Source organism: Trachypithecus francoisi, unplaced genomic scaffold, assembly GCF_009764315.1.
Source record: "Trachypithecus francoisi isolate TF-2019V2 unplaced genomic scaffold, Tfra_2.0 Lachesis_group4, whole genome shotgun sequence".
Classification (NCBI taxonomy): domain Eukaryota; kingdom Metazoa; phylum Chordata; class Mammalia; order Primates; family Cercopithecidae; genus Trachypithecus; species Trachypithecus francoisi.
In genome coordinates this window covers 75,528,017-75,554,317 of record NW_022681469.1, presented here as the reverse complement: position 1 = coordinate 75,554,317, position 26,301 = coordinate 75,528,017, and the positions used below count along the sequence as shown (strand labels likewise).

The following is a 26,301-nucleotide window of genomic DNA, read 5'->3' as shown; positions in this document are numbered from 1 at the left end:
GAAGGTGACACAGAGTAGTAGCCTGGTGAGAACAGTTAGATCTTAGGGGTTCCTGCTACAGCCCTCCCTTCCGCACCTTTTTGGCTGTCACCATGATCAAGCTCCTGAATCCCTCTGAGCCGCAAGGACCTGGTTGGCACAAAGTGAGTGCTCACCAAAGCTTGACTGTCCTTTCCCACCTCTGTTTACTTCAGCTTGTTTGATCTCCCCTCCCCGACCGGACTAGCACCTATTCTCGGTCTTCTCTCTTTGCAGTGGCAAGGAGCAAAAAGGCGCTTGGCTGAAAGCGCTCCGCTCGGATGGTGGGGCTTTCTGTGTACCTGGTCCGCCCAGCGAGGTGCGGACCTGGCGGGGAGGGGCGGGGCGGGCCAATCGGCGCTGCCCCAGCTAGGCTGCGGCTGCAGGCAGGCATAGCCTTCTAGCCCGTCTGTGTCTACGCCCGTCGATCCGTCTGTCTGTCCCTGACCATGGCGAAGCTGATTGCGCTCACCCTCTTGGGGATGGGACTGGCACTCTTCAGGAACCACCAGTTTTCTTACCAGTAAGTTGGGTTGTGGTGAGGGCTGCAGCCTTCGTCCTCCTCACCCCCTGCCAGTTCCATGAGCCCCCAGAAAGTAGGGTTCAGGCTGTTAACAGAACATTTACAGGCAGGTGCTAGATGTACACTCTGCAGGGGTTTCCTAAATGTTTGTCCAGCTGTCATGTGCCCCTTGAAAACAAACTCTTGCTCATGGCCTGAGACATGGGATAAGGAGGCAATTGCCAGGGCTGTGAGTGGCCAGGTTGTCAGCATACACGAATTAATTTTTCATGAAGATTTGTGTGCCCTGGCTACAGATTCACTTCCCAACCCGGAAGGAAACTAACTAACCAGGCTGGGGGTTCTCCTGATATTTTGTGAATTAGAGAAAGGAGTCCCCGTCCCTTCTGTGCCTTGACTGCCTGGCCATGGCAAACCGTCCAGGCTTGAAGATTCTCAAATTGAGGCTACTGAGGGCCACAGCAAAACTGCGTGTGGACCCAAGCAGGTGGGCGCTAACGTGTGCCGTGACGACTCGCTTCAGTGGGGGCAGGCTGGGAAGAGGGAACCCTGGAGCCAGCATCTGATGTCCTGGGGTTTAGCTCTGCTCCGTGAGTATGGGATTTTGGGCAAATCACTTTACATCTCTAACCTCTGCTGCTTCAGTAAACTGGAAATGGTAATACACACCTGCCTTTGACAGAGTAGCTATTCAATAAATGTTAGTTCCCTGCTTCCCTTTAAAGTATTTAATAAACGGTTAAGTGTTACACAAGGAGAGTGGGGATATTTTAAGAATGTATCAAAAGTTTCATAACTTTTAACAGGAGTTCATAGTCTAGAGATCATCCTAGTCTCTAAGGCTTAGTCAACAATGCCTTATTTACTCTAAAGTAAAACCCAATCAACATTAAATATACAAAAATTATATATGCTTATGGACTAATTAGAAGCTTATATTCAGAATGGGTTTTTACTAATTATTGTGGAGGTTTTTCTAATTATTTTTAAGTTACAGAGTGCTAGAAAAAAAGTAAGAAGCAGTTGGTAATCTTGGCTTTTAAATCATGTCAAAATTACGGTTTGTGAGTTTTTATTATAGGTTTATTATAGGAGATTATAGGTATAAATAAAAATATATAGATAAAGGATGGGTTGCTGAGCCTCCTGGAGTGGCCCAGACAGAGGAAGGAAGGGAAATTGTACCCACTGTTGGAAACCCCTAAAACCTAGCTACTCAACTGGATCTGGGGACCAGATGCCTGAGCATCACCTGGGGACTCCCTGCACATGCAGAATCTCAAGCCCTAGCCCACACTATTGAATCAGAACCAGCGTCATTGAACAAAATCCCTGGGGGATTAGAGACCATGAATCTGCCCCAGGGAGAGAAGGCAAGAGATGATATCCTGAAGCCTGCATCAGGAGCGAGCCAAATCCCCAGGGTGGATGCATCCTTTTTTCTTCAGACTTGGAGTGTATGTGTGTGGGGCTCACAGGAAGCTCTATGTGTCTGGGCTGGAGGGAACTTATGAAAGCACACAAAGGATGCCTCAAGAGATTTCTGAGTTTCCCAGGTGGGAGCAGCACAGAGAAAGGAACTGAGAGAGTTCCGCTAGACCACGAGTCTCCCACCTTTGTAGTCGCTGTATGTGCCGCACAAGTCCAGCGAATGCCTTGGATGATGGTGGAAACAGCTCCCCTCCCCCACCCCAACTTGGGCTATGGAATGTTGCAGCGCTGCATCTGTATGGCAGCTTCCTTGTCCCTACATTGCCAGTTGCAATACTTGAGTCCACTGAGTTTTCCTTCTCAGAAGGAAACCACAAAGCTAACGTTAGGCCTCTCAATGCATTTCTGCCATTCCATGCTTACTGTAGGCAACACAGTTGTGGGAAGAGAGTAGTGGTGGATTCCTGATGAACTGGGTTAGATCTAATTTCTGCAGCTTTCAAGTTATTTTACTACTTTATTCCAGAAAAGTTCCAGCCTGTTTCTCCACCTGAAAACTAGGGGATAATGATACATATTACAGCATAGATGTATGTGTGTATATATATACACACACATATATACTATATTTATATAAAAACATATAAAATATATATGTATATAAATCAGGCATATAGCAGGTGTCCTGTAAATGTTAGCTTTTATAGCTGTCATATGTGATCTCAAAAATCCACCTATGAAATCTAATGATACTTGAATATGTATTATAATCATACCTCATTGAAACTCTGAGATAAGGATGAATAATCCTCCAACCCTCCAGCTTCCCCTATGAGCGCAACCAACGCCATCTTCTCAGTCCGAAGTACTTGCCTTGTATCTCCACAAAACACTTCAGTGGACATTTGCAGAGTGCCTTCTCTTTGCAAACATTGTGTTTCTGCTGGAGGTTATAGGAGTGAATAGGATGCAGTATTCACTCATCAATTTTAAAGTCTACTGGGAGCAAAAGAACTAAAACTGACAACTGTGAAACTGACAACTATGGTAAGAAAGTTGACAGACATATATGTGAAGGTTCCTGAGAGTCAACTAAGGAGTTATTACCCAATGCAGAAGACTGGAGAAGCTACAAAGCATCATGAGTGGGGTCTTCCCAGTGGGTAAGGGGCTAAAGAGCATTCTAGGTGAAGGGAAAACTGTGAGCAAATAAAGAGGTATGAAAGAGGTACAGGGAAGAGTCCTTAGTATCATGACACCTAATTTCAAATCCCAACTCCACCCTCTGAAATAAGCAACCGTGTGCAAAGTACTGAGTCTCTCAGTGCCTCCATTTCCTTACCTACAAAACAGGGTAAACACTCATCTTTTTCTCAAAGGTGGCTAAAAATATTAAATGAGGAAGTATGTGTGAGAGCCCTTATTGGGGTCTTGGCACATAGTAGGCCATGAAAAGGAATTTGAATGAATGAGGCACATGTAGGAGCAGAAAATAGACTGATGAGAGTGAATTTGGCCCCAGGAAGAGTTTGAGAATGGATATGGATTTCTTAATGCCTAGGCAAAGATCTCTGCTTTCTTCTGTGAGCAGCCAGCATGTGTTTTCACTGAACACTTCTGCTTTGGTTTGGATGTTTGTCCTCTCCAAACCTCATATTTGATCTCTAAGGTTGGAGGTGGGGCCCAGTGGGAGGTGTTTGGGTCATGAAGATGGATCTCTCATGAATAGATAAATGCCTTCCTTGCGAGTGAGTGAGTTCTCAATCTATTCATTTTGAGAGAGGTGATTGATTGAAAAGAGCCTGGTACCTCTCCCCTCTCTTACATCCTCTCTCATCCCGTGATCTCTGTGAGTACTGGGTCCTCTTCACCTTCTGCCATGAGTGGAAGCAGCCAGAGCCCCTCACCAGATGCAGATACCCAATCTTGAACTTTCTAACCATCCAGAATCATAAGCCAAATAAACCTTTTTTTTTTTATCAGTTGCTCAGCCTCAGGTGTTCCTTTAGAGCAGCATAAAGCAGACTCAGACAAGTTCACAGCAAAGGCTGTATGGTTTCTGCACAGAGTTCAGAGTCTAGTGAATCAGGGACATATCTCAGACATTGACCCTTATTTCTTAGGCCCAGAACATTTGGACTTAAGCCTTTGACAAGATATTTCCTAATAAATTGAAAATGAGGTAGAAAAAATATGAGTTGGATGATAATAACACAGGTGAGTCAGTTTTCAGGTGCCTCATCCAGCTTTTAAGCAGTGTTCTCTGTAGATTTTGCCTGGTTAGAGAGCTAAATATGAGCTTTGCATTCACACTTGAATTCCAATCCCTGCTCAGCCACTTCATAACTCTATGGCCTTAGAAAGCCACTTAATCTTAGTCATCTATGACTTAGGGAAAACAACACCTCACGGAGATGTTTGAGGATTAAACGAGGGCATATACAATACCTGAACTGTAGTAGCAATGATTATCCTGTAGAGATATGACATTTTTGGGCCACAAATTGGAACCCAAATCAACAGGTGCTGACTTAATGCCTCCTTGCCCACCCTGGGCTCCCTTTAACTATGATTATTCTACCTTTTCCAGGCTAGAGATCATCTTCTATGAGAGAGAAGCCTGAATTAGAATAGGAGCTGAGCAGTTCTGCCTTTCTTTATCTTTTTTTTTTTTTTTTTTTTGAGACGGAGTCTCGCTCTGTCACCCGGACTGGAGTGCAGTGGCCGGATCTCAGCTCACTGCAAGCTCCGCCTCCCGGGTTTACGCCATTCTCCTGCCTCAGCCTCCCGAGTAGCTGGGACTACAGGCGCCGCCACCTCGCCCGGCTAGTTTTTTGTATTTTATTTTTAGTAGAGACGGGGTTTCACAGTGTTAGCCAGGATGGTCTCGATCTCCTGACCTCGTGATCCGCCCGTCTCGGCCTCCCAAAGTGCTTCTTTATCTTTTGTGAACCCATATGTTTAGTGACCCTTGTGAGTCAGGCAGCGTGAGTATTCTTCCCATGTGGTTTTGAGTCTAAGAAAAGTGAATTTGACTATCCTTGGTGTTATTCACAAGTCTTGGCCCATTCAGTGATTTTATGTCCTTGAATCTCTCCTTCCATGCCAGTCTTTGTGTTGTCCTTGGTTATGACCATCACCCTTAACATCTTCTACCTGCACTTCGGTTCCTTGAGGGCATGCTACAAATATTCACTACACTTTCCCTAGACCAGAGTTTTTTCAAATGGTGGGTAACAAAGTCAATTTAGTAAATAATTACTAACATTTTAAAATAAAACAGAATTGAACAGAAAAGTTATGAATGTATCACACAGATTAGGGCAAGTATTGTTTGTGAAGCTTGATTCAGATGTGTATGTGTATGTGTGTGTGTGTGCATGTGCTGGGTGTTCGCACCATATAAAATACTTTTCCTAATGTGAGTCTCCGTCTGAAAAGTTTGTAAGCCACTGCTCTATCACTTCCCCTTTTATTTCCTTATTGTGAATTTTTGCAATTATACTGTCAGATTTCCATTTTTGAAATACCTTTCCATTTCTTACGTTATGGGACAGATTCCAACCTTCTGTTGACGTCTGCTTTCTAAGTTCATATCCATCAATTAGGAAAACACAATCTCCTCACAGTCCAAGCCTTCATCATCTATTCATTCATCTCTGTATTTCTAGTACCTAGACTGGTGGTTCTTTACTCTGGTTGTGCATTGGGACAAACTGTGGCACTTTTACAAAGCAGATTACTAAGAGGCACTCCTTGCCTCTTAGGTCAGATTTTCTTAGAGAGTGAAAATGATAGCCAGTGACCTGGTGGTAGGAATATACTCATTTTTTTCTGAATGAATAAATGAAAGATCAATCGCCCCCAAATTCCTATCATTTTGTACCACGTCAGTAAGAATTTTATCTAGTGTGTCTATTCCCCCTGTAGCCCATCCTCCTCCTGTGAGTTCAAGTCATCAGGAGGACAAGTACATTTCTTAGCCTATCTGAAGCCAGATAAGATTTCTAGGGATATTTGGATAATTGTCACTACCTGCCTTGACAATACTGTATCACTAGTTCTCAAAAAAAAAAAAAAAAAGTTTATTGTTTAAGTCTCTTGGTTGTGCTAATGTCGTCTGTTTCTTTCAAACGCCGCATCAGTAGCTTCGCTCTGCTCAGGCAGTTGGCTGGTACTTCCCTTTCACATCTGTTCATTTTTCCTTTGTCCTGTACTCAGACGTTCTCCATGGTGTTTATGCACTCATATCTAATAAGTTGCTCCTGTGTATGTGTGTGTGCATGTGTGAATGCACCTGTGTGTGTGTGAAATGCCTTTTTACATACAGGCCTTGTGTATGATTTTCTGAAGTTACACATCCTTTCAACATACCTGTATTTTTCAAGCGCTACATCACAAAGCAGATGACCAGTCCAGTCTGTGGAGTCAGACTGAGCAGATGTGTAGGAGGCTGCCCATCTGTCAGCAAATGGGCTCTAAAACATCAATGGAATAAACTGGAACCATGTTGCCATTTACCTGGACTTTCCACCTAGGAGTCCTTACACATTGATGAAATTGCTCCTGTGCCTGCCTAAGTACACAGAGCCCTGGAGAGGGTACTATGTATCTCTTGTGTGTACCTATCCACCTCTGCTAAATAAACACTAAATATTGTACCCAAAGCTCCCCACTTGTCTTGCCCTGGCTTTGCCTGGAAAAATTGCAGGAAAAACTCTGGAGTTGAAACTCAGGCAAAGTACAGTGAAGGAGACCTTTGTGGGTTGCCTAACTTTGCAACTTAATTATAATTTCTGAATAGTTTTATGTGTGTTTTATTTCTTTCTCCCCCACAGAACACGACTTAATGCTCTCCGAGAGGTACAACCCATAGAACTTCCTAACTGTAATTTAGTTAAAGGAATCGGTATGTATGTGAGAGGAAGAAGGGTCTCATTTAAACTTCTGGTATTTTTTTGCTTTTTGTGTGATTAATGTGCCTGTTTAATTTTGTCAAAAAATAAAATTTTGAATCAGGAGAGTCAGTGGTAGTTAATGATAAATACCACGTTGTTTGACTTTTGACTTTACTAACATATTACCAAGGTGTTGGCAGTTTTGGTTGTTTGTTTTTGTTTGATCAATAGAGCAAAAAAAAAAAAAAAAAAAGCAGAATGAAGTTTGATTCCATGGTAATCTAACCTGAGGAGACGGCAGAAGAGGGGCAGGAGAGCCAGATAAAGCAGTGAATAAAGATAACTTTTTTTTAGAAAAGCTCTGACGGGACTTTGCAATTACCACAAGGCTTCTCCTTATGTGTATGTCTTTTGATATTGGAGAGGAAAATTTTTTCCAGAAGCTCCCAGCAGATTTCTCCTTAGATCTTATTTGTCAGAGCTGGAGGACAGGCTGGTGCCCTAGCTGCAAAGGATGCTGGGAAAGTAATTATCGAACCTCCAATGTGGGAGGCAGGCCCTGTCAGCAAAGATAAAAGGGTAGGGGAATATCAGCTGGGAGGCAACCAACAAGGAGAGTCCCCGGGATCAACTCTCCAGCTGGTTCCAACCAATAAGCTTTGTTATTTGAGGACAATTTTTTTGAGATCATGCTTTTGTGTGTTTTGGGCATTTTTGTTGTTGTTGTTCTTTTAGAATTATTCATCTCAGTTGATTAAGGCTCAGGAGGCTAGACCAGATGACTTAGTATCATTAAATTTCACTAGACATCTTACGGCACAATTGTTTTCTAGAAAAATATGATATTGATATCAAATATCACTGGGTTTTTGAAAAGCATACTTTTCACTAAGTGTATAAATACCTATCAAATAGTTCATTTTTCTCTAGATAAATTGAAATGTTAAAAATTTACATGTACTTAAAGTATAACTAACTTGAAGACAGTAATATTTAACTGATGTTTGTAATTAGTAGTAAAAATTCATATTCTGGATCACCTAAAATGTATCTCCATTTTAACTCAACTATTTGGAATTTGCTTATATTTTCAATATCGCTTTCCAAGGGTTTAATTGTTTTGAAACTATTAAGTATCAACACATATTTGTAGTTTACCCTGTATCTTTAGAAAACAAGTTCTTTTCAAACAATCATGGCTTTTGTATATTTTGTGAATTTCCATGAACTTTAAGAGGTTTCAGTCTTTGAGGAAAAAGCTCTAGTCCATCAATTTAAAACAAATATACTAAGTATAAATTTTAATTAAACTTGTTAATGATATTAATATATTTTTAATTTCCATATAATCATGTTCATCAATTTGAATAAATGAAAGAATGAATTATTCTGAACCTGTTAAAGAAGAGTAACATATAGTCCCAGTTTCAAGTGAGGTGTTAAGAAATGGATCCACTTCCTGCAGTAATATGAAACAACCTGTACTTTCTATTCTCTTTTCTGGCAGAAACTGGCTCTGAAGACTTGGAGATACTGCCTAATGGACTGGCTTTCATTAGCTCTGTGAGTGTTTTCTTTCACTTTTCTGTGTTCTAGAACGTTTTCTAGGACTGGCAGTTTAAGTCTTTCACTCAGGCTTTCTGTATACCAGTGCCCACTTTCCAATAAAATGAACAGCCATGGTTTAAAAGACAAATTGTGTATGCATTTACACCTCTGCTATAATTATGATCATGCGTGTTCTATGCATATTGGTGTTCTTCGGTCTACACTGAACTGTATTACCTTAGCTTCTATAGCAGCAATTTGTTTATGAGTTCAGTGTATTCAACAGTGTTTTCCCCTCAATTGTCTATTCCCTGAAGTATTTAAAATTGCCATATTCAAATATTTGCTAAATTAAATATACATTTAATGTATACTACTTCACATGTCATTTCAACTTTCACATTTTTAAACATATTTCAGAATAAGCCCTCTAATTTAACATTATTGATAGGTCCCAATTCCCAAGCTTTGAAGAGAGAATCCACAATATTTGTTGAAACTCTCCTGCATCTAGATTGCTATGGTAGCTGATACAGTGCAAAACAAAAGAAGTCTACCATCTGGCCTGGGGATCATATCATGACAGAGTGGATAGGAAACAATAGATAATCATCCAGCCATTTAAAAGCCTTTGCTACCTCTTGTAATTTATTTAGTCCAGTTTTCTCTTACAAAGATAGTAGATTAGTCATCCTGCAAAGCAATGTCTTGCAAACATTTCTTGAGCAACATAAGGCGTATTTTAAGGAAAATCTTATATGGGAACCCAATATATAAAACAACAGCTTTGTTGTTTTGATTGAAGGCTAAGAAAGTAGTTCCTCTGACCCACTAAACCTCTGTCTTTGAGATGCTTCCAAGGACCTACCAGGGAACAGTGTAAAAGCCATAACCAATATTGTATCTGTATTCCTTGCTTCTATCATTGAAGACTATTATTAATTGCCTCTTGGGTCTGCTCTTCCATTTTTGATCTTTCTCATGGGCTGGAAGCTGTAGTGTGGTGCACATATGATTTTGCTGCAGGGGATGAAAGGGTTTGTGTGGGGTGGCTTAGTGGAGCATGTGGCTTCCAGAAGACTTCTCCTGGGGACCCATCACGCAAACTAACTTAAGAGGCTTCCTATGTGGCCATCTGGCTAGCCCTGTGGTTTGGAGCAGTCAACACGAACCCATGGCCGATGCAGCGTCTCTATTAGCATTTAAAGTACTGGTATTGTGCTTGATTTTTCTCCTCCATGGTTTATAAGGGATTAAAATATCCTGGAATAAAGAGTTTCGACCCCAACAATCCTGGAAAAATACTTCTGATGGACCTGAATGAAGAAGATCAAACAGTGTTGGAACTGGGGATCACTGGAAGTAAATTTGACTTATCTTCATTTAACCCTCATGGGATTAGCACATTCACAGATGAAGGTAACAATATTTATTGTTTATTAAAATCAAAACCAAATTTAAAACAAAAACAGAAAAACATGCCAATAAATGGATTATTTTTTCTCATCCAAACGAAGCACAATTATGAATAACGTTCTTACTCTGGGTTTTAAACTTACCCCCTATGTTAATTGACCCTTATAGTAAAACCACTAAAATACTTAAGAATGCTAAACTATTTAAAGCACCTAATTTTGTAAAGCACCTAATTTTGTAAAATACCAACATTCACATTATCCCTATAATTACCATAATAATAATATCCAGGCCTGATCATTATAGCTTTTCCATTTTAAACAATTTTCAAGACTCAGGCATTTACAGGAACAGATTTTTCTAACCCAAGGCATCTGCAACCTATAGGTCAAGTGACAGAAAGTCACCATGGTCAGTTTTTTGCCAGCCCCATCACCTTCAGTGCCTCCTCTCTGCTGGTTCCTCTGTTCTGTGTTCAAAATGCTCTTCTGCATGTTGGTCCCTTTCAACATAACTTGTTGGTGTCATCCTTTATGTCTTTATCCCATTTCTCCCTTTCTATTTGCTGCTACTTCCTTGTCTCTGTATTAATTTTCAGCCCCAGTTGCACATGGTAGCACCTGAAGAGTTTAAAAAGACTCGATGCCCAGCCCCCAGCTCGATAGATTCTGATTCCATTAGTCTGAGGGAGGCCTGGATCACAGTACTTGTTAAAAGTTGTTCAGTTCATAAAAATGTCAGGCTAGGGTTAAGAACCACGTTTATACCCATTACCTCCATTTCATCATCAGACGATCCCTCATTCAGTTCCTCTTCTGGACTTTCCCCACTGTGGGTGGCTAAAATTGCTGCCTTGAGAATCATCAGTGATGTTCCTATTAACAAATCTCCTCTCTTCCCTTCATCCCTCTCCTTCCTTCCCTCTTCCCTTCCTTCCTTCCATAACCTCCTTTTGTTTTTTGTTTGTTTTGTTTTTGAGATGAGCCTCGCTCTCTCCCAGGCTAGAGTGCAGTGGCGCAATCTTAGCTCACTGCAACCTCCACCTCCCGGGTTCAAGGAATTCTCCTGCCTCAGCCTCCTGAGTAGCTGGGACCACAGGTGCATCCCGCAATGCCTGGCTAATTTTTCTTTTTTTAGTAGAGACGGGTTTTCACTGTGTTTCCCAGGCTGGTCTCGAACTCCCGAGCTCAGGCAATCCACCCACCTTGGCCTCCCAAAGTGCTGGGATTACAGGCGTGAGCCACCGCGCCCAGCCTCCTTCACCTCCTTTTATGCTGTTGACCATTTTCTCCTTCACAAAACTTGCTCTTCCCTGATGCTGCAGTGCCCCTAGCTGCTCCAGTTCTCATCCTACTGCAGGATTCTCCCTAATTCATTGTTTTGTCACTCATTGCCACTTCAATGAGCACTACCCCAGAGGTATGATCTTTTGCTTCCTCTTTATTTTCTCTATTTCAGAACTTTCAAACCAGTGTCACACTGCCTGCTTTCTAGGAGGACATCCCCAAATAGGGGTATTATTATTATTCTTTTCACTAGCCCTTCACTTTTAATGCCGCAGGTGCTTACTAGACAGTTCTATTTGGGTTCCTTTCCTATAAACACTTTAAACTCAAAATGTTGAAAATGATTTTCCATCCTTTTTTCTTTCCTTCTCTTCCCCATGTAACACACACACACACACACACACACACACACACACACACACATCCCTTTCAGTGGACTCTCCACTCATCCACCCATTCATCGCCATTACATTTTATTTTAAAAATATTTTTAAGTGCAAAGAAATATAGTGTTTGATGTGTGGATACTTTTTAAAATAAAAATGAGGTAGTATTACACAACCTCTTCTATAAATTGCTTTTGCATTAAACACTACATCATGGACTCCTTTACATACAGCACATTTGCAGCTGCTTCGCCAAGGCGGTTTGGGATTCACTTGTGTGGGAGCACTGTAATATAAGCTCATCTGCCAACGGATATTTAGGTTGTTCCCACCTTTATGCTCATTGCAAACAATGCCAAAATCAACTTTCTCGCACATGTATTTTCTGTGACTATATCCTTAGGATGAATTTCTAGAAGTAGAATCCACTGCACAAAATGTGAATCCAGGTTTTAATCCTCACTTGAATTTGATTTCCATACCCTCCTTCCTCAGCTGTATTCAGGGCCTTTGGATTCTTCCTTTCAAATACCTCTCATGACCTTTCCTGCCTTTTACTGCCAGTGGCATCGTCTTGGTCCAGTCCCTTCTCTCTACATTGCTGGATTACTGCTGTAGCCTCAGCTCATGTTACTCCTTGGTTCAAATGGGCCAGTGAGCAAAGCCTGGATCTTCACCTTAAGCCCTAACAGGACCGATTCTGGCTCCCTCTCACTCTCCCACTCTCTCTTGCCTTCACTCTGCTCCCACCACAACCTCACTATTAAGTGAATATGTCCAGGAACTTCTGCCCCAGGGCACTTGCACATTTTCTCTCCTCAGCCTGGAATGCTGTTTCCCTAGATATCCACATATTCGTTCTCTTATTTCACTTAGGTTTTTGGTCTAACATCCCCTCATCAGAGAGAACATGCCTGACTCCCATGGGAGACATTACTCTCTATTCTTTTATCCTGTTGTATTTTTCCTTTGTAGCATTTAACACCAACTAAAATAAATTAAACACTTGTTTGCTGAAAGGGGTAATGAAAATCATCTTAGCAGCTTTCTCTGTTCAAATCTTCTCAATTCAACCTGCCAAATTTTGCATCTTGACGTGGCGAAACCCCGTCTCTACTAAAAACAAAAATTAGCTGGGCATGGTGGTGGGCGCCTGTAATCCCAGCTACTTACAAGGCTGAGGCAGGAGAATCATTTGAACCTGGGAGGTGGAGGTTACAGTGAGCCGAGATGGCCCCATTGCACTCCAGCCTGGGCAACAAGAGTGAAACTCTGTCTCAAAAACAAAACAAAACAAAACAAAAACAAAACAAAAACAAAAAAAACCAAAAGCAGACAAAACAAAACAAAACTAAACCCACCAATTTGATCATGTCAGAGGTTTCAAAAGACTTACTCTTTCTTAAGGCAAAGACCACAATCTAACTTTTACTTGCCAACTCTGATCACACATTCTTGACCATTTAGATGAGTCGCCTTTGTATTCTTAAAGTCCCACTGACCCAAGGAAGCTGCTTCTGTTTGTTTGCTACTATTTCTCAGATGTTCTTCTGTGAAATTTATCACCTCACACTATGTAAATTACACTTGAGAACACCTTCTCATATTGGGGAGTTCCCATAGTTTTTATCCCTTTCATCACAACTGTGCATCTTGTGGAGACCATTTGAACTGGAAAACTTCAAGAGTTCTTTGGAGTTTTAGTGTCAGTGATACTCATTCTTAATTTGAGATTTTTTTTTTTCTCCTATGGAGTTTTGAGTTTTCAGAGACTGTCACTGGTTCTTCCTTGAGCCACTTTTCTTTGGAACAGGAACAATCACAAATGCTTCACTCTACAAAGAGATGAAAATATTCCATCTGCCTGACATCCTAACTACTAGCTGGAGGTGGGTTGAAATTGGTTTTTGGAAAGAGGGCTGACAGTGAGAGCTGAGTTAATGTTTCGTTTTTGTTTTTAATCTCCTTTCAGATAATGCTGTGTACCTCCTGGTGGTGAACCATCCAGATGCCAAGTCCACGGTGGAGCTGTTTAAATTTCAAGAAGAAGAAAAGTCGCTTTTGCATCTAAAAACCATCAGACATAAACTTCTGCCTAAGTACTGAGATATAGCACATGTCTATTTTCCTTTAGCTGTAGTGGATAGTTAATCCACTTTTGGTTTTTCCTTTTGGCCAGAGTAGGTATGGCTGTTCAACTCCCTTTTCTAATGATCACAAACTCCTCCACATGCCCTTCTGAAGAATCTTTTGAGGACTCAAGCACCTCAGGGACAGCCCATTCTTTTCCTCTCTTTCCCAGGCTGGCTCCTGGCCTCAGGATCTCCATTCAAGTTATTACCAGCAAAAAATCCTGCTCTTCTTCAGAACCAGACTTAGTATTTCAAACCCAAATAGGCTTCATAGATAAATTTGACATCATGAGCTTATTTATTTATATTAAAAAGTAGACTCTGGGAAGTTTCCATGAATTAGAAACACAGACCCAAGAGGAGACCCTAAATCAAGTGCATCTAAGACCTCCTTATACTGCCTCCACTGCTGTTTGATTGCACAAAATTTATGCAATAGTAGATCTGTGGTAACACTCAATTCCACCCTTGGTGCCTTGTTCATGTAACATATGGCGAAATAAAACACTCAAGGATCCCCAGTCTCAGTCAGCTTCCTCACATGCCCTGTGAAGATCTGACTTGTAAGGCCAGTGATGGATTTAGGAGAACAACCTTACACTATCTTCTAAAACATTTACCTCCAACTCATGACGATTGTCTAGAATCCCAACCTATTTTTGTATAATTGATGTATAGCATGTGCCTACCTCCGTATCTGTAAATCTAGATGTGTACTCTTTGCAGGTACCTAGCTAAGGGCCTGGTATGTGGTGTGCACTCTGTGATACCGGGACCCCTTCCTCTTCTTTCTTATCAGGTGGTTTGAGGATGAGGAAAATGAGATTGGAGAGAAATTGAATTACTGGATGAGGGCCAATCAATTCACTAGTGACCAAGTAGGAACCCTCGCTCAGGTCATCTTCTGCTCCAGCGGGATGAGTAAAAGTTCGGAGAACAGCTTTTGGTAGAAGAGTTCATTCATACATTCATTTAACAAATACATTTTGGAGAAAGAATAAGGTCACTGAGTGTTTGGAGAATGTGAAGAACACCAAGATTTAAAGTAGAGAAAAATATGTAGAATGGAGAAGCTGGGTTAATGATAACACTAATAAATGAGCTTTCTCTGTAAGTCAGGTGCTGCACTAACTAATTCAAACAGATTATTTTATTGATGTTTTACAAATACCTTCTGAATTAGGTGTTAGCATTATATCCATTTTGGATTTTTAAAAAGTTGAGGCCTGGAGTAATTGTTAAGTTCCCCTAGATCACATCATCAGTAAATGGTGCAGCTGTGATTCTAATCCTGGTAACATGAGTTCAGAGCTGGTGCCTTAAATCGCTACAAAATAGTGAAAAAAATTATGTGTTTTAACATTTAATCTTGGAAATCTCAGATTTGTCTAAGTTACCGGGTTGGAGTATTTTTTTCTTGAGCCAGTTGCAAAAATACTGGTCTTAGGCAGCATAGAAGGAGACTGAAAATAACCACGGTGCCATAATTAACTAGAGTTCTGCTCTCTCAACCCAAGGATTAGCTGTGTGTATTTTCTTCTTTGTATTTTATGGTTGTTTATAACATTAGCATTCCAATTACTAAATCTATTATAATTTAAACCTGTTATTATTCATATATCACAAGCATTATTATTGGTCATTTACTGTATGCCAGGCATGGTGCAAAGGCCTTTGCATTTGTTATTTCATTTTATTCTTACCCTAGCCTTTCAAGGTATACAGAGAAAACAGAGGCTTAGAATAGTGGCTCAAAATTTAGTGACAACGCTATGGCCCCACATTATGATAGCAAGCAGTGTCAGGATTCAAATGAAGTCCATCAGATTTCAAAGCTATTACTCTATTACCCTTTAAAAATTTGTTATTTATTTACTTATTTTACTACACCCCCATTTCAGCAATAAAAAGCTATTGCTCTAAATCATTCCATTCTGCTCCTTTCTGTGAAAAACAGACACATGATAGTCCAGCATACTAATTTCAGAAATTTACTTTTAAAAAAGAGAGAGTAAAATCAGATTGCAGATTTATGTCTGGTGCCCGTCCAGACTAATCCTAAATTCTGAGACCTTTTTTTTTATGTTGTAATAGTGGCTACCATTGATCGAGGATTTATTGAATGTCATGCTCCCTGCAAAGCACACAAGAGGCATTGTCTCATTGTAATTCCCACTGCAACTCCACAAATTAAGATCCTGACCCTTAGTCTTCTACTAATGAGCTGTATGACTTTGAGAATATCATTTAACCTCTCTTTACAGATGAGAAAACTTAGGCTCTGCATGCCTGTCTAACTTGCCTGAGAGCTCAGAGCTGCGTCAGAGCTGATGCGCTGGCCACGGCGCCCTCTGCAATAGAGCAGAGATAATTTTCTCCCAGATCATGCCCTGGGGAACTTCCATCACCTCAATCAGCAAAGAATGACTCACTTATGTGTTCACTATTGTACCTATTAAAGCAGAAAAATAGACTCATATATCTTACATTTTCAGTGACAGAGAGAGAATCCTAATCAGAAAGCGGGGGAAAAGCCATAGCATTCTATTTCTGAGCATTCTTGTTCATGGACATTTCATTCAGTTTAGAATCACGAAATCTTAAGGCTGGAAGACAGACCAGTCTATCATCCTGCTTTCACATAAGGAAACTGAGGTCCTGATATATGAAAGGATTGATTTTTCTTAGATCACACAGCTAATAGTAGCAGAGCTTTAACTAAAATGCAAGTATCCAGGCTGCTGGTTCATCATTTTTTCAGTTTCTTATGGGAGTTAGTTCTATGTGAGCACAGATATGTGAGCACATTTTTGTCCTGACAATGATTTCTGGCCTAATTTAATTTCTACTGAATTTCGTGTATTTACACACACACACACACACACACAATGTAACATATAAAAGGATTTTTATGTTACAGTGCTATAATCACTTCCTCAGATTTCTTAGACCAATGATTGTCTTTAAGGATTGTATCGGCAGGACTAATTTCATATTAATTCTGTTCCATTATAGTTAGCATGAAGGCTCCATCCCATATCTTGATTTTAGGAATAGATGGCGATGAATGCCAATTCATAGTCCTGTAATGTTTAATACCTTCACCTTATATATGATGTGTGTATGTTTTATTTGCAGTTTGAACGATATCGTTGCTGTGGGACCTGAGCACTTTTATGCCACAAACGATCACTATTTTCTTGACCCCTACTTAAAATCCTGGGAGATGTATTTGGGTTTAGCGTGGTCGTATGTTGTTTACTATAGTCCAACCGAAGTTCGAGTGGTGGCAGAAGGATTTGATTTTGCTAATGGAATCAACATTTCACCTGATGGCAAGTATGTGAACTCTCTGAAATGTAGTGGATTTACTCAGATTCTCAGGAGATATCTTGGAATATATTCTTTTTTAAAGTAATATGATACATTTTAACATGTTACCCTAGTGAGATAAAATTAGGAAAAATGTAAAATGTCTTAATTTTTCAGGGGGTGAAATTTATCAAATCAAAAATTTCGTTGTGGAGGCATATTGGTTTTGTTTCCTTTTTGGAAAAAAAGTACATTTTAAGAGGGGGAACGGTGATGAAGATTTAGTATGTCTGAATAGACTTGTTTTGAATAAAGATTTGAGTGTATAATGAGATGAATAGTATGCAGGTATACATATGTCAGTAGTTCAGGTTTATGACAAGATAAGGAATTTGTACCAAAATGTAAATCAAGACAATACTTCCTTCATCAAGAAAGTATTACTGTGAAAAACGTCAGTTTAAGCAGTGTGCTTAGTGATGTAGTTGACTTATGTTATCTCATGGGGCCCTACAACAAACAATTTGCAAACCAACATTGGTCTGGAGACTGCATTTTGGGTAGCATTGGTACGTGCATTAAATATCTATATGCATCCATATATATGCCCTTTCTCATCCTGCATCATCATCAAGGATTTCAGAGTCAGTAACATATGCTTAGAAAGAGCAACAGGGGCCAGGCATGGTGGCTCATGCCTGTAATCCCAGCACTTCGGGAGGCCAAGGTGGGTTGATCACCTGAGGTCAGAGACCAGCCTGGCCATCATGACTAAACCCCGTCTCTACTAAAAATACAAAAATTAACCAGGCATGGTGGCACACTCCTGTAATCCCAGTTACCAGGGAGGCTGAGGCAGGAGAACCACTTGAACTTGGGAGGTGGAGGTTGCAGTGAGTTGCAGTGAGCTGAGATTGCACCACTTGCACTCCAGCCTGGGTGACAGAGCAAGACTCCGTCTAAAAAAATGAAAGAAAGAGAGAGAGAGAGAGACAGAGAAAGAAAGAGTGAGCAAGTGAGCAACAGGGACAGGGACAGCTTTTAATTATTCATATCATAGACCAGTTTTTGAAAATAGAAGATAATCGAGCAGTAATTTCTTTTTTTGTTGGGGGGATGCACAGTGCTTAGACTAACCCCAGATCTTTGTGGGGTATGACTAAAGCCACAGAGTCAGGACCAGACTCAGGGCAGAAGAGGAGGAAGACTTCTCTCGATCGATCCAGTCCAAGCAGCTTTTCTTCTCTCATATTTTTCTCTGGATTAAAACAAGGAGCTGTTGTCAAAGGGCTTTCCTGCAACTTTCCTGGGAGAGAAGTCACTATCCCCTGAAATGCAGAACCTGGGGCTTGACACAAATTGACAAACCAAAAGAGAAACACTGTAATGCATTTTACTCCCAGATACTAAAAGTTGCTGTTAGGGTTAAGTTCCTTCCGTACTGATAAGGACAACTACGTCCCCTCCTTCAGAAATAACTTTGCAGAGATTAAATCCCTCTGTGCATTGTAAACTCACTGAGTTCTTTCAGAATTTAGTGTGTTTGAGATGGGTTCCATTTTCCATTCCTTAAGCGAAGTTCTTCCCTATGAATAGTTATTACAACTTCATCTTAATCTCTCAAGTTGTGTTACTTCTAGTACTTTGATGTAGCTCTTTCTTCTTTGAAGGTATGTCTATGTAGCTGAATTGCTGGCTCATAAGATTCATGTGTATGAAAAGCATGCTAATTGGACTTTAACTCCATTGAAGGTAAGATGTATTAACACTGTAAGTTTGCAGAGTGATAATTAGATTCTGATTGATTTGTGAAATTAAATGTGAAGAGAAAAGGACTGCTTAATTGGTGTGGGTGAGAACCAATTTTTCACTCCTTTATTAAGAGTCATTAGCACGGTTATGTGTTTGTTGTTCATTTTTACTCAACTGCAGAGTGGCAAACAGCAAACCACACCTCTCACCCAGGAACCTTGCATTCTTTCTGCTCTAGTAAACTTTGAGCTTGGCATTGTGTTCCCAGACCCTCCTTCCATCCCTCCCTTCCAGCCTTTCTTCCTTCCTTTCTCCCACTCTCCCTCTCCTCCACCTTCCTTCCCGCTCCTCCCCGCTCTCTCTCTCTTTTCCTCGACGTTGATGGAACAGCCAAGAAATAGCCTCAACTTGTATTTAATGCAGGGCTGCTCTCCACAATGTTTATGAAGTCCACGCGCTCACAATGGCTGCCAGGTGACCTGGCTGCTCCTCACCTCTCTGCCTTTACCTCCAACCATTGTTTCCCTGCCCCATGTCTCCTGCTACTGTCTCAGAATGGGGCACCACTCCCTCTGCTAGGAGAAGAAACCTTCCTCCAGATCTCCACGGCCCTCTCCTTCATCTCTTTTCATTTTTACTAAAACGTCAGCTCGGTCTTCGAAACCTGGAACTGCTCCCTTCCCCTGCATATTTTCCCTCGCCTTTCCTGCTTTATTTTTCCATTCAGCATGTATTGCTAGCATACTACATATTTTATTCTTCCCCTTTATTACCTGATTCCCGAACTAGGGTGTAAGCTCCACAAGGACAGGCTGTTTTTCTATTTGCTCCTAGTACAACTCACACTGCCTAGTTGGCACTTAACAAATACTTGTTAAATTACTGTGGTGGGGCTGGGCATGCTTCAGGGGTTCACCTCCTGTCCCCACTAATTCTGGTCATCTGAAGGTTGGAATCAAAAGGGCTGAAAACACAAAGGAGAGGAAAGAGAGACCAAGAGCAAACTAGAGCCCTGTGAAAGCAGCCCTCTACCTCTGCAAAACAACAAGACGTTGCTTTCCTGCCATAAACGCCCACTGCAGGAAGCACTGTCAGCGCCAATTGTATGACTGTTCCTGTCAGCACATCCGAGGGACTGTCATGAGGGGCCTCACTCAAAGAAAATTACCTTAAAGCAACATCAAATGTAACATCATGTTTGACATTAAAAATCACTGGCAGGGCTACTTTGGTATTAGCTCAAGTAAAATGGAATTTCACACGCTCATACTGGCTGAGGGAATAAAAAACAAGCTGCAGTTTTAACAATAGATATTTCTGTAAAGCGAAAGTTAAGGAATTTTATGAGAATAGAACCCAATGTGACATACCTTCACCACAGAATGTCAAGGCTCTGCTCCCACCAGGGCGAGACTGAGGGCAAGGCCAATTTCAGCAATAGACCATGTTTGTCTCCCATCATAAAAACCTCAAAAAGGTTATCCATCAATTGTCACATTATTCTTTCTTTTGAAAGATTGTATTTATTAATGTCAGTTAATTAATACTTGAGAGTGCCAAATAATTTCATAAACTAGCTGAGGCCAATCTTAAATTTTTGAGGAGGTGTGGACGGGTTTATGTCCAATCGGATATTATTCAGCCTTAAAAAGGATTGAAGTTTTGGCCGGCTGTGGTGGCTCATGCCTGTAATCCCAGCACTGAAGAAGGCTGAGGTGGGTGGATCATGAGGTCAAGAGTTCAAGACCAGCCTGGCCAACATGGTGAAACCCCGTCTCTACTAAAGATAGAAAAAATTAGCCATGAGTGATGGCATGTGCCTGTAATCCCAGCTACCTGGGAGACTGAGGCAGGGGAATCACTTGAACCCAGGAGGCAGAGGTTGCAGTGAGCTGAGATTGCACCATTGCACTCCAGCCTGGGCAACAAGAGCAAAACTCCGTCTCAAAAAAAAAAAAAAAAAAAAAAAAAAAAAAAAAGGAATGAAGTTCTAAGATACCTGCTACAACTTGCTTGGATAAGCCTTAAAAACATAATGCTAAATAACATAAGCCAGCCACAAAAGGATAAATATTGTACAATTTACTAATGGGAAGTACCTAGAACAGGCAAATTCATGGAGACAGAAAATAGAATAGAATGCTGATTACTAGGAACTTGGGGGAGAGAAGAACAGGGAGCTATTGTTTAATGGGTACAGGATTTCTGTTTGGGGCTGACTGAAAGTTCTGGAGAGGGATGGTGATGATGGTTGCACAACATTGTGAATATACTTAATGCCACTGAGTTTTATACTTAATAATGGTTAAAATGTCAAATTTTATATATATTTTACTACGATAGAAATAATTCTCTCCTCTCTCCAAAAAAGATTCCAGAACTTAGTCAATGGATTAGTCACACTTTGATGAACCTCAATTCGCAAAAACCTGGAATATTTGTTAACAGAGAATACAGTTTTCCCCAAAGACAATAATTTATTAAGTTTTCTTGACCAAGGAATGTGAAATTTTCCAGTTGCCTTTGTGGGAGTGTGAGATACGATATGCAGGGGTCTTGCCGTGAGTTAGCATGGAGAGCAATTATTTATTTGCAAGGCAAGGAGTTCATTGTTGGACTCAGAATAGGTTCCCTGCTGGACTGTCAGCACTTCCGTGGCATGAGCTGTATCTGCTGGGTACCTGGTGCTCTCCGGATGCTGCATTTCTCGCAGAGCTCATGTAGGAGCTTGGTAATTGCACGTTGAATGAATGGGATCCCAGGTTTCTGTGTCCTTCTCCCACTCCCACTCTCATCTCAGTAGGTTTCATCTGCCATGGAATTCACCAATCGACTATGCTGCTTCCAAAGATAAGAGCAAAGCCCTGAAACAAACACTTCCTCATTTAAAGACATTATGGTATCAGAGTGGTGTGCTGACACTGGGATGGACAGGGGTTTAGGGATGGAGAAAGCATGGAGCCACCTGTCTTGCCTGTCTCTGGGGTAAGAAAGACTGATGACTCTGCACGGTGGCGAGAATGCGGCTCTGCCACGATGCTTGAGTCCTCTAATCCCTCCCTGGGCATGTGAGGAACAGCTCTCATTTTGAGTAGGAGGCACAAGGAAGTGTTGGTTTTCTGCAGCTGTCTGTTCATGCCCTGGCCTTTACAATGAGTCATGACCAGTTATTTACAGGATCTCTGGGCACTGAGGTATGCTGGTCTCTGAGGTACATGGTAGATATTATTTCTCCAACTGAGAATTAGAGGTAAACAAATAGATGGGATTTCTCCCTGGTAGAAGGCAGACAAGATGATGAATGGTGGAATTAAGAATCATTGGTATTATTTATGATCCTTGTACAAAGCCTCAACAGCAATCTGTGCAGTCATCAAATGCTTGCAACTTATATTTAGAGAATAAACAGCAGAAGAACAGGGAGTTGAATAACATCAAGAAACTAAAGAACAAACCTTTCCTCAACTTCAAGGCAAAAATGAGACCCTGGGTGATCATTTCTTCTCTGGCGGCACAGCCTATGATTAGCCATTAAAGAGTCCACATTTCATTGATGTTCTTCTCAGAAATGAATCTACATTTCCTGGTGGTTTTCTGAATGCTTATAAAAATATCATTTGCACATGCCATTTTAGAAGCAGTTGTTTTATGCTGCACTGAAAACTTTTTTTTTTTCAGTTTTAGGTTCATGCACAGATGTTGGTACAAATGATTTTGTCTAACTTTTAACAGTCATTCTTGGTTTTCTGTATCTTCACCCTATCCCCATTCTGTCCTGGAAACTGACAAAATACTAGCATAGATGAAAGGTCAGAGGAATTTTGTGAGTCCTATTGAAATGGGGCAGAATTGTATCCTTGGAAGCAGCAGTGTGGTGACCAAGGACAAGAGGCAACTTTTCTCTGATATATTTTGCTCCATCACAATTGTGTCTTACTTTATGTCTTGTTCTTTTCTTGTTTTTAATCTTTTAAGTCCCTCGACTTTAATACCCTCGTGGATAACATATCTGTGGATCCTGAGACAGGAGACCTTTGGGTTGGATGCCATCCCAATGGCATGAAAGTCTTCTTCTATGACTCAGAGAATCCTCCTGCATCCGAGGTTAGTTTTAAAAATGAACCAGATAAGTGACTTTATTCCCAGCTATTGTTTTGTTCAGTTGAAAACATAATTCTCAATTCTATGTGCAAATAAAAGGGGGGACACGGATAGATGATCCAAATGATCAGAAATAAAGACCTTTGAAGGTGCTTTAGTCAGAGTCTAGGCAAGAAACACATGGCACATTTAAATTGGATAATTTGAGGGCAGTTTAATCAAAGGACTATATACAAAATGTGTGGACACAGTGTAGGGTAATCAACAGAGGATAATGCAGTACTTCAGGGCTAGTGAGCGGGGAGGAAATGAATACCAGAAGCCAGAACAGGTATACGGTGGTGGGTGGAGAGGGTTGCCTGAGAGGAACTTGGCCTCTGGTTAAGGGATCCTCAAAGAACATAATGATGCCATACTGCTATAGTTTAATCATTCATTTGTTACCTGCCTTCCTATTCAACTCCCCCTTCCTGTGTGGTGGTATATGCACAGGTCCATGCAAAGGACCAGTCCTGGAGCACACTGGCCAGCCTCTCTAGATCTTCCTGCAGGTGGCAAGATAAATCGCTGGAATTATTTGGCTTAGAAGATCTCATCTTCCACCTTAGTTACAGTACTCAAAGGTCCCGTTTTTTGTCCATGGTCTTTATTCAGTGAAGTATTTTGGGTACAAATAAGAATTTGCAACCTACTTCAATATAGGTATTTGCACATTTACCAAGGTTTCAGTATCTACTAAGGCTACTTATTATTTACATCATATATATGACATCATTTTGACATATTTGTCTACTGCTGTGTATGTATTGTTAAAGCTGAGTTTTAAGAGTCCATTTCACCTGCCCAACAGGAAAAAAAAGTGTTAAAGCCCGTATCTCTTGGATTAAAAAAAATCCAAATGTGTATTTCCATTTACATTATGGCTGTCCTATCTTTTATCTCTAGGTTTACAGGACAATTGTGATCATGTTTAATGGAAATCCTTTTTGCCTTTTGCTAGTTTTTAGCCATTAGGGTTGCTGAATGGTATGTTTAATAGAATTGAAGAAATGTATGCTGTGGAGCATTCAGTGCTCAGAACTGAGCAGAATGTTAGATTCTAATTTGTTCTGGCTTGTTAGCTCATTTAGTCATCTTGGGTCATTTGCTATAGCATGGAGTTGGTTTGTTTTTCTGGAAAAAATACTTCATTTCTAATGATTGATCTGCAAAGGAATAGCAAAAAGTAGTAACAATTCATTATCTAATGCACTGCCCCTAGAAGAGTGATTTAGTTTTATTAACAAGAAGCTTAGCTAAGCCAAGGTTCACTATCAACTATTTACCTGTAACTACTACATGTTAATGCTATGGCAATTTCCTAAGACATCTGTCCTTGGTGCCAGCTGTTTTTTTTTTTTTTTTTTTTTTGAGGCGGAGTCTCGCTCTGTCGCCCGGACTGGAGTGCAGTGGCCGGATCTCAGCTCACTGCAAGCTCCCCCTCCCGGGTTTTACGCCATTCTCCTGCCTCAGCCTCCCGAGTAGCTGGGACTACAGGCGCCCGCCACCTCGCCCGGCTAGTTTTTTTGTATTTTTAGTAGAGAGGGGGTTTCACCGTGTTAGCCAGGATGGTCTCGATCTCCTGACCTCGTGATCCGCCCGTCTCGGCCTCCCAAAGTGCTGGGATTACAGGCTTGAGCCACCGCGCCCAGCCTGCCAGCTGTTTTTAAGAGGTCATTTTGAAAGTTCCCACAGACCCTTTTAGATCCAGGCACTGGCCTTCACAGTTGGCCACGTTTGTGATGTACATATCCTTTCTTCAAGTCATTATATATTATCATAAAGGCTTAATAATAGAATATTAGAGTTGAAGGGGAATTTAGAGATAATCTAGTCCCACCCGTTTCATTCTACAGATGAGAAACAAATGGTAAGTGGAAGATCCAAGACATGACCCAGGTCTCCTACCTCAATGTAGTGCATTTCATACTAAGTTGCATCACATGCAATTGCTATTTTTGACAGCCAGAATGATCAAATATTGGCTATTTCATATGGTTGGCTTAACATGATACTACACTATTAATGATGCAATCACATTTCTCCTCAATTAAGTGAAGGAAACTGAACTTACAAAATCTTATACATTTAGAGACAGGAGGTTAACTTTAAAACACCTGAGTATGGTACAGAGATGTGGTTTTTTTGGGGTCACATTTTTTTTTTCTCTTTGTCTGCATTTTAAAAACCAGGAATTAAGTGTAAACATCCAGTTCCCTGACTTACCTGAAAATACATGAAAACAGACCTGAATTACTGGATGGCAACAATTTGGCTGTTGTTGAGTGTATTAGTCAAGGTTCCCTAGAGGGACAGAACTAATAGGATAGATATATATATGTAAAAGGGAGTTTATTAAGTATTAACTTACCTGATCACAAGGTCCCACAGTAGGCTGTCTGCAAGCCTGAGGAACAAGGAGAGCGAGTCTGAGTCTCAAAACTGAAGAACCTGGAGTCTGATGTTTGAGGGCAGGAAGCATCAGCACAGGAGAAAGATGTAGGCTGGGAGGCTAGGCCAGTCTCTCCTCTTCATGTTTTTCTGCCCGCTGTATATTCGCTGGCAGCTGATTAGATTGTGCTGCCCAGATGAAGGGTGGGTCTGCCTTCCCCAGCCCACTCATTCAAATGTTAATCTCCTTTGGCAACACCCTCACAGACACACCTAGAATCAATACTTTGTATCCTTCAGTCCAATCAAGTAGACACTCATTGTTAACCATCACACTGAGTTAACAGCTTCCTCCCTCCACATTTACTTAAGTCCCCACTGCTCCCTAATGTCCCAAGTCCAGGATGTGCTGCTCATTTGCATTTCCTGCCTCACCCCAGTAGGTTTAGATACTCTCCACCTCTGCTAAAGATCACTTGAGATCAGTACCCACCTGTTCCCAAATGAGGAAATAGATGTGTTAAGTGTAATTTTGGAACAAAACAGGATTTATCTCATTGTATAAGATTATATGGCTTCTTATGGAGGAGGACCCTATGCATAAGGTTGTTTTAAGTGACCTGACAAAAATATTAACTCAATGTTATTTCTTTCACAGGTGCTTCAAATCCAGAACATTCTAACAGAAGAACCTAAAGTGACACAGGTTTATGCAGAAAATGGCACAGTGTTGCAAGGCAGTACAGTTGCCTCTGTGTACAAAGGGAAACTGCTGATTGGCACAGTGTTTCACAAAGCTCTTTACTGTGAGCTCTAACAGACCGACTTGCATCCATGCCATAGAAACTGAGGCCATTATTTCAACTGCTTGCCATATTCCAAGGACCTAGTGATCTTAGCTGAACAATGAATGCTGACCCTAAATATGGACATCATGAAGCATCAAAGCACTGTTTAACTGGGAGAGGTATGAGGTGTAGGGCTTTTTTTGGAGAATACACTATCAAATCAGTCTTGGAATACTTGGAAACCTCATTTATCAATAAAAATCCTTCTCACTAAAATGGA

The 26,301-nt window shown here is 40.9% G+C and overlaps 1 protein-coding gene across 1 annotated transcript; it reads left to right on the top strand.

The window, feature by feature from the left end:
- The first annotated feature begins 254 nt into the window (after window positions 1-254).
- PON1 (paraoxonase 1) lies at window positions 255-26,301 on the top strand. The gene is made up of 9 exons (XM_033195121.1): window positions 255-541; window positions 6,811-6,881; window positions 8,378-8,433; window positions 9,669-9,837; window positions 13,479-13,605; window positions 16,777-16,977; window positions 18,621-18,702; window positions 22,678-22,806; window positions 25,892-26,301. Exons 1-9 carry the CDS (start codon window positions 468-470, stop codon window positions 26,048-26,050), a joined length of 1,068 nt encoding a protein of 355 aa, XP_033051012.1. The 5' UTR covers window positions 255-467; the 3' UTR covers window positions 26,051-26,301.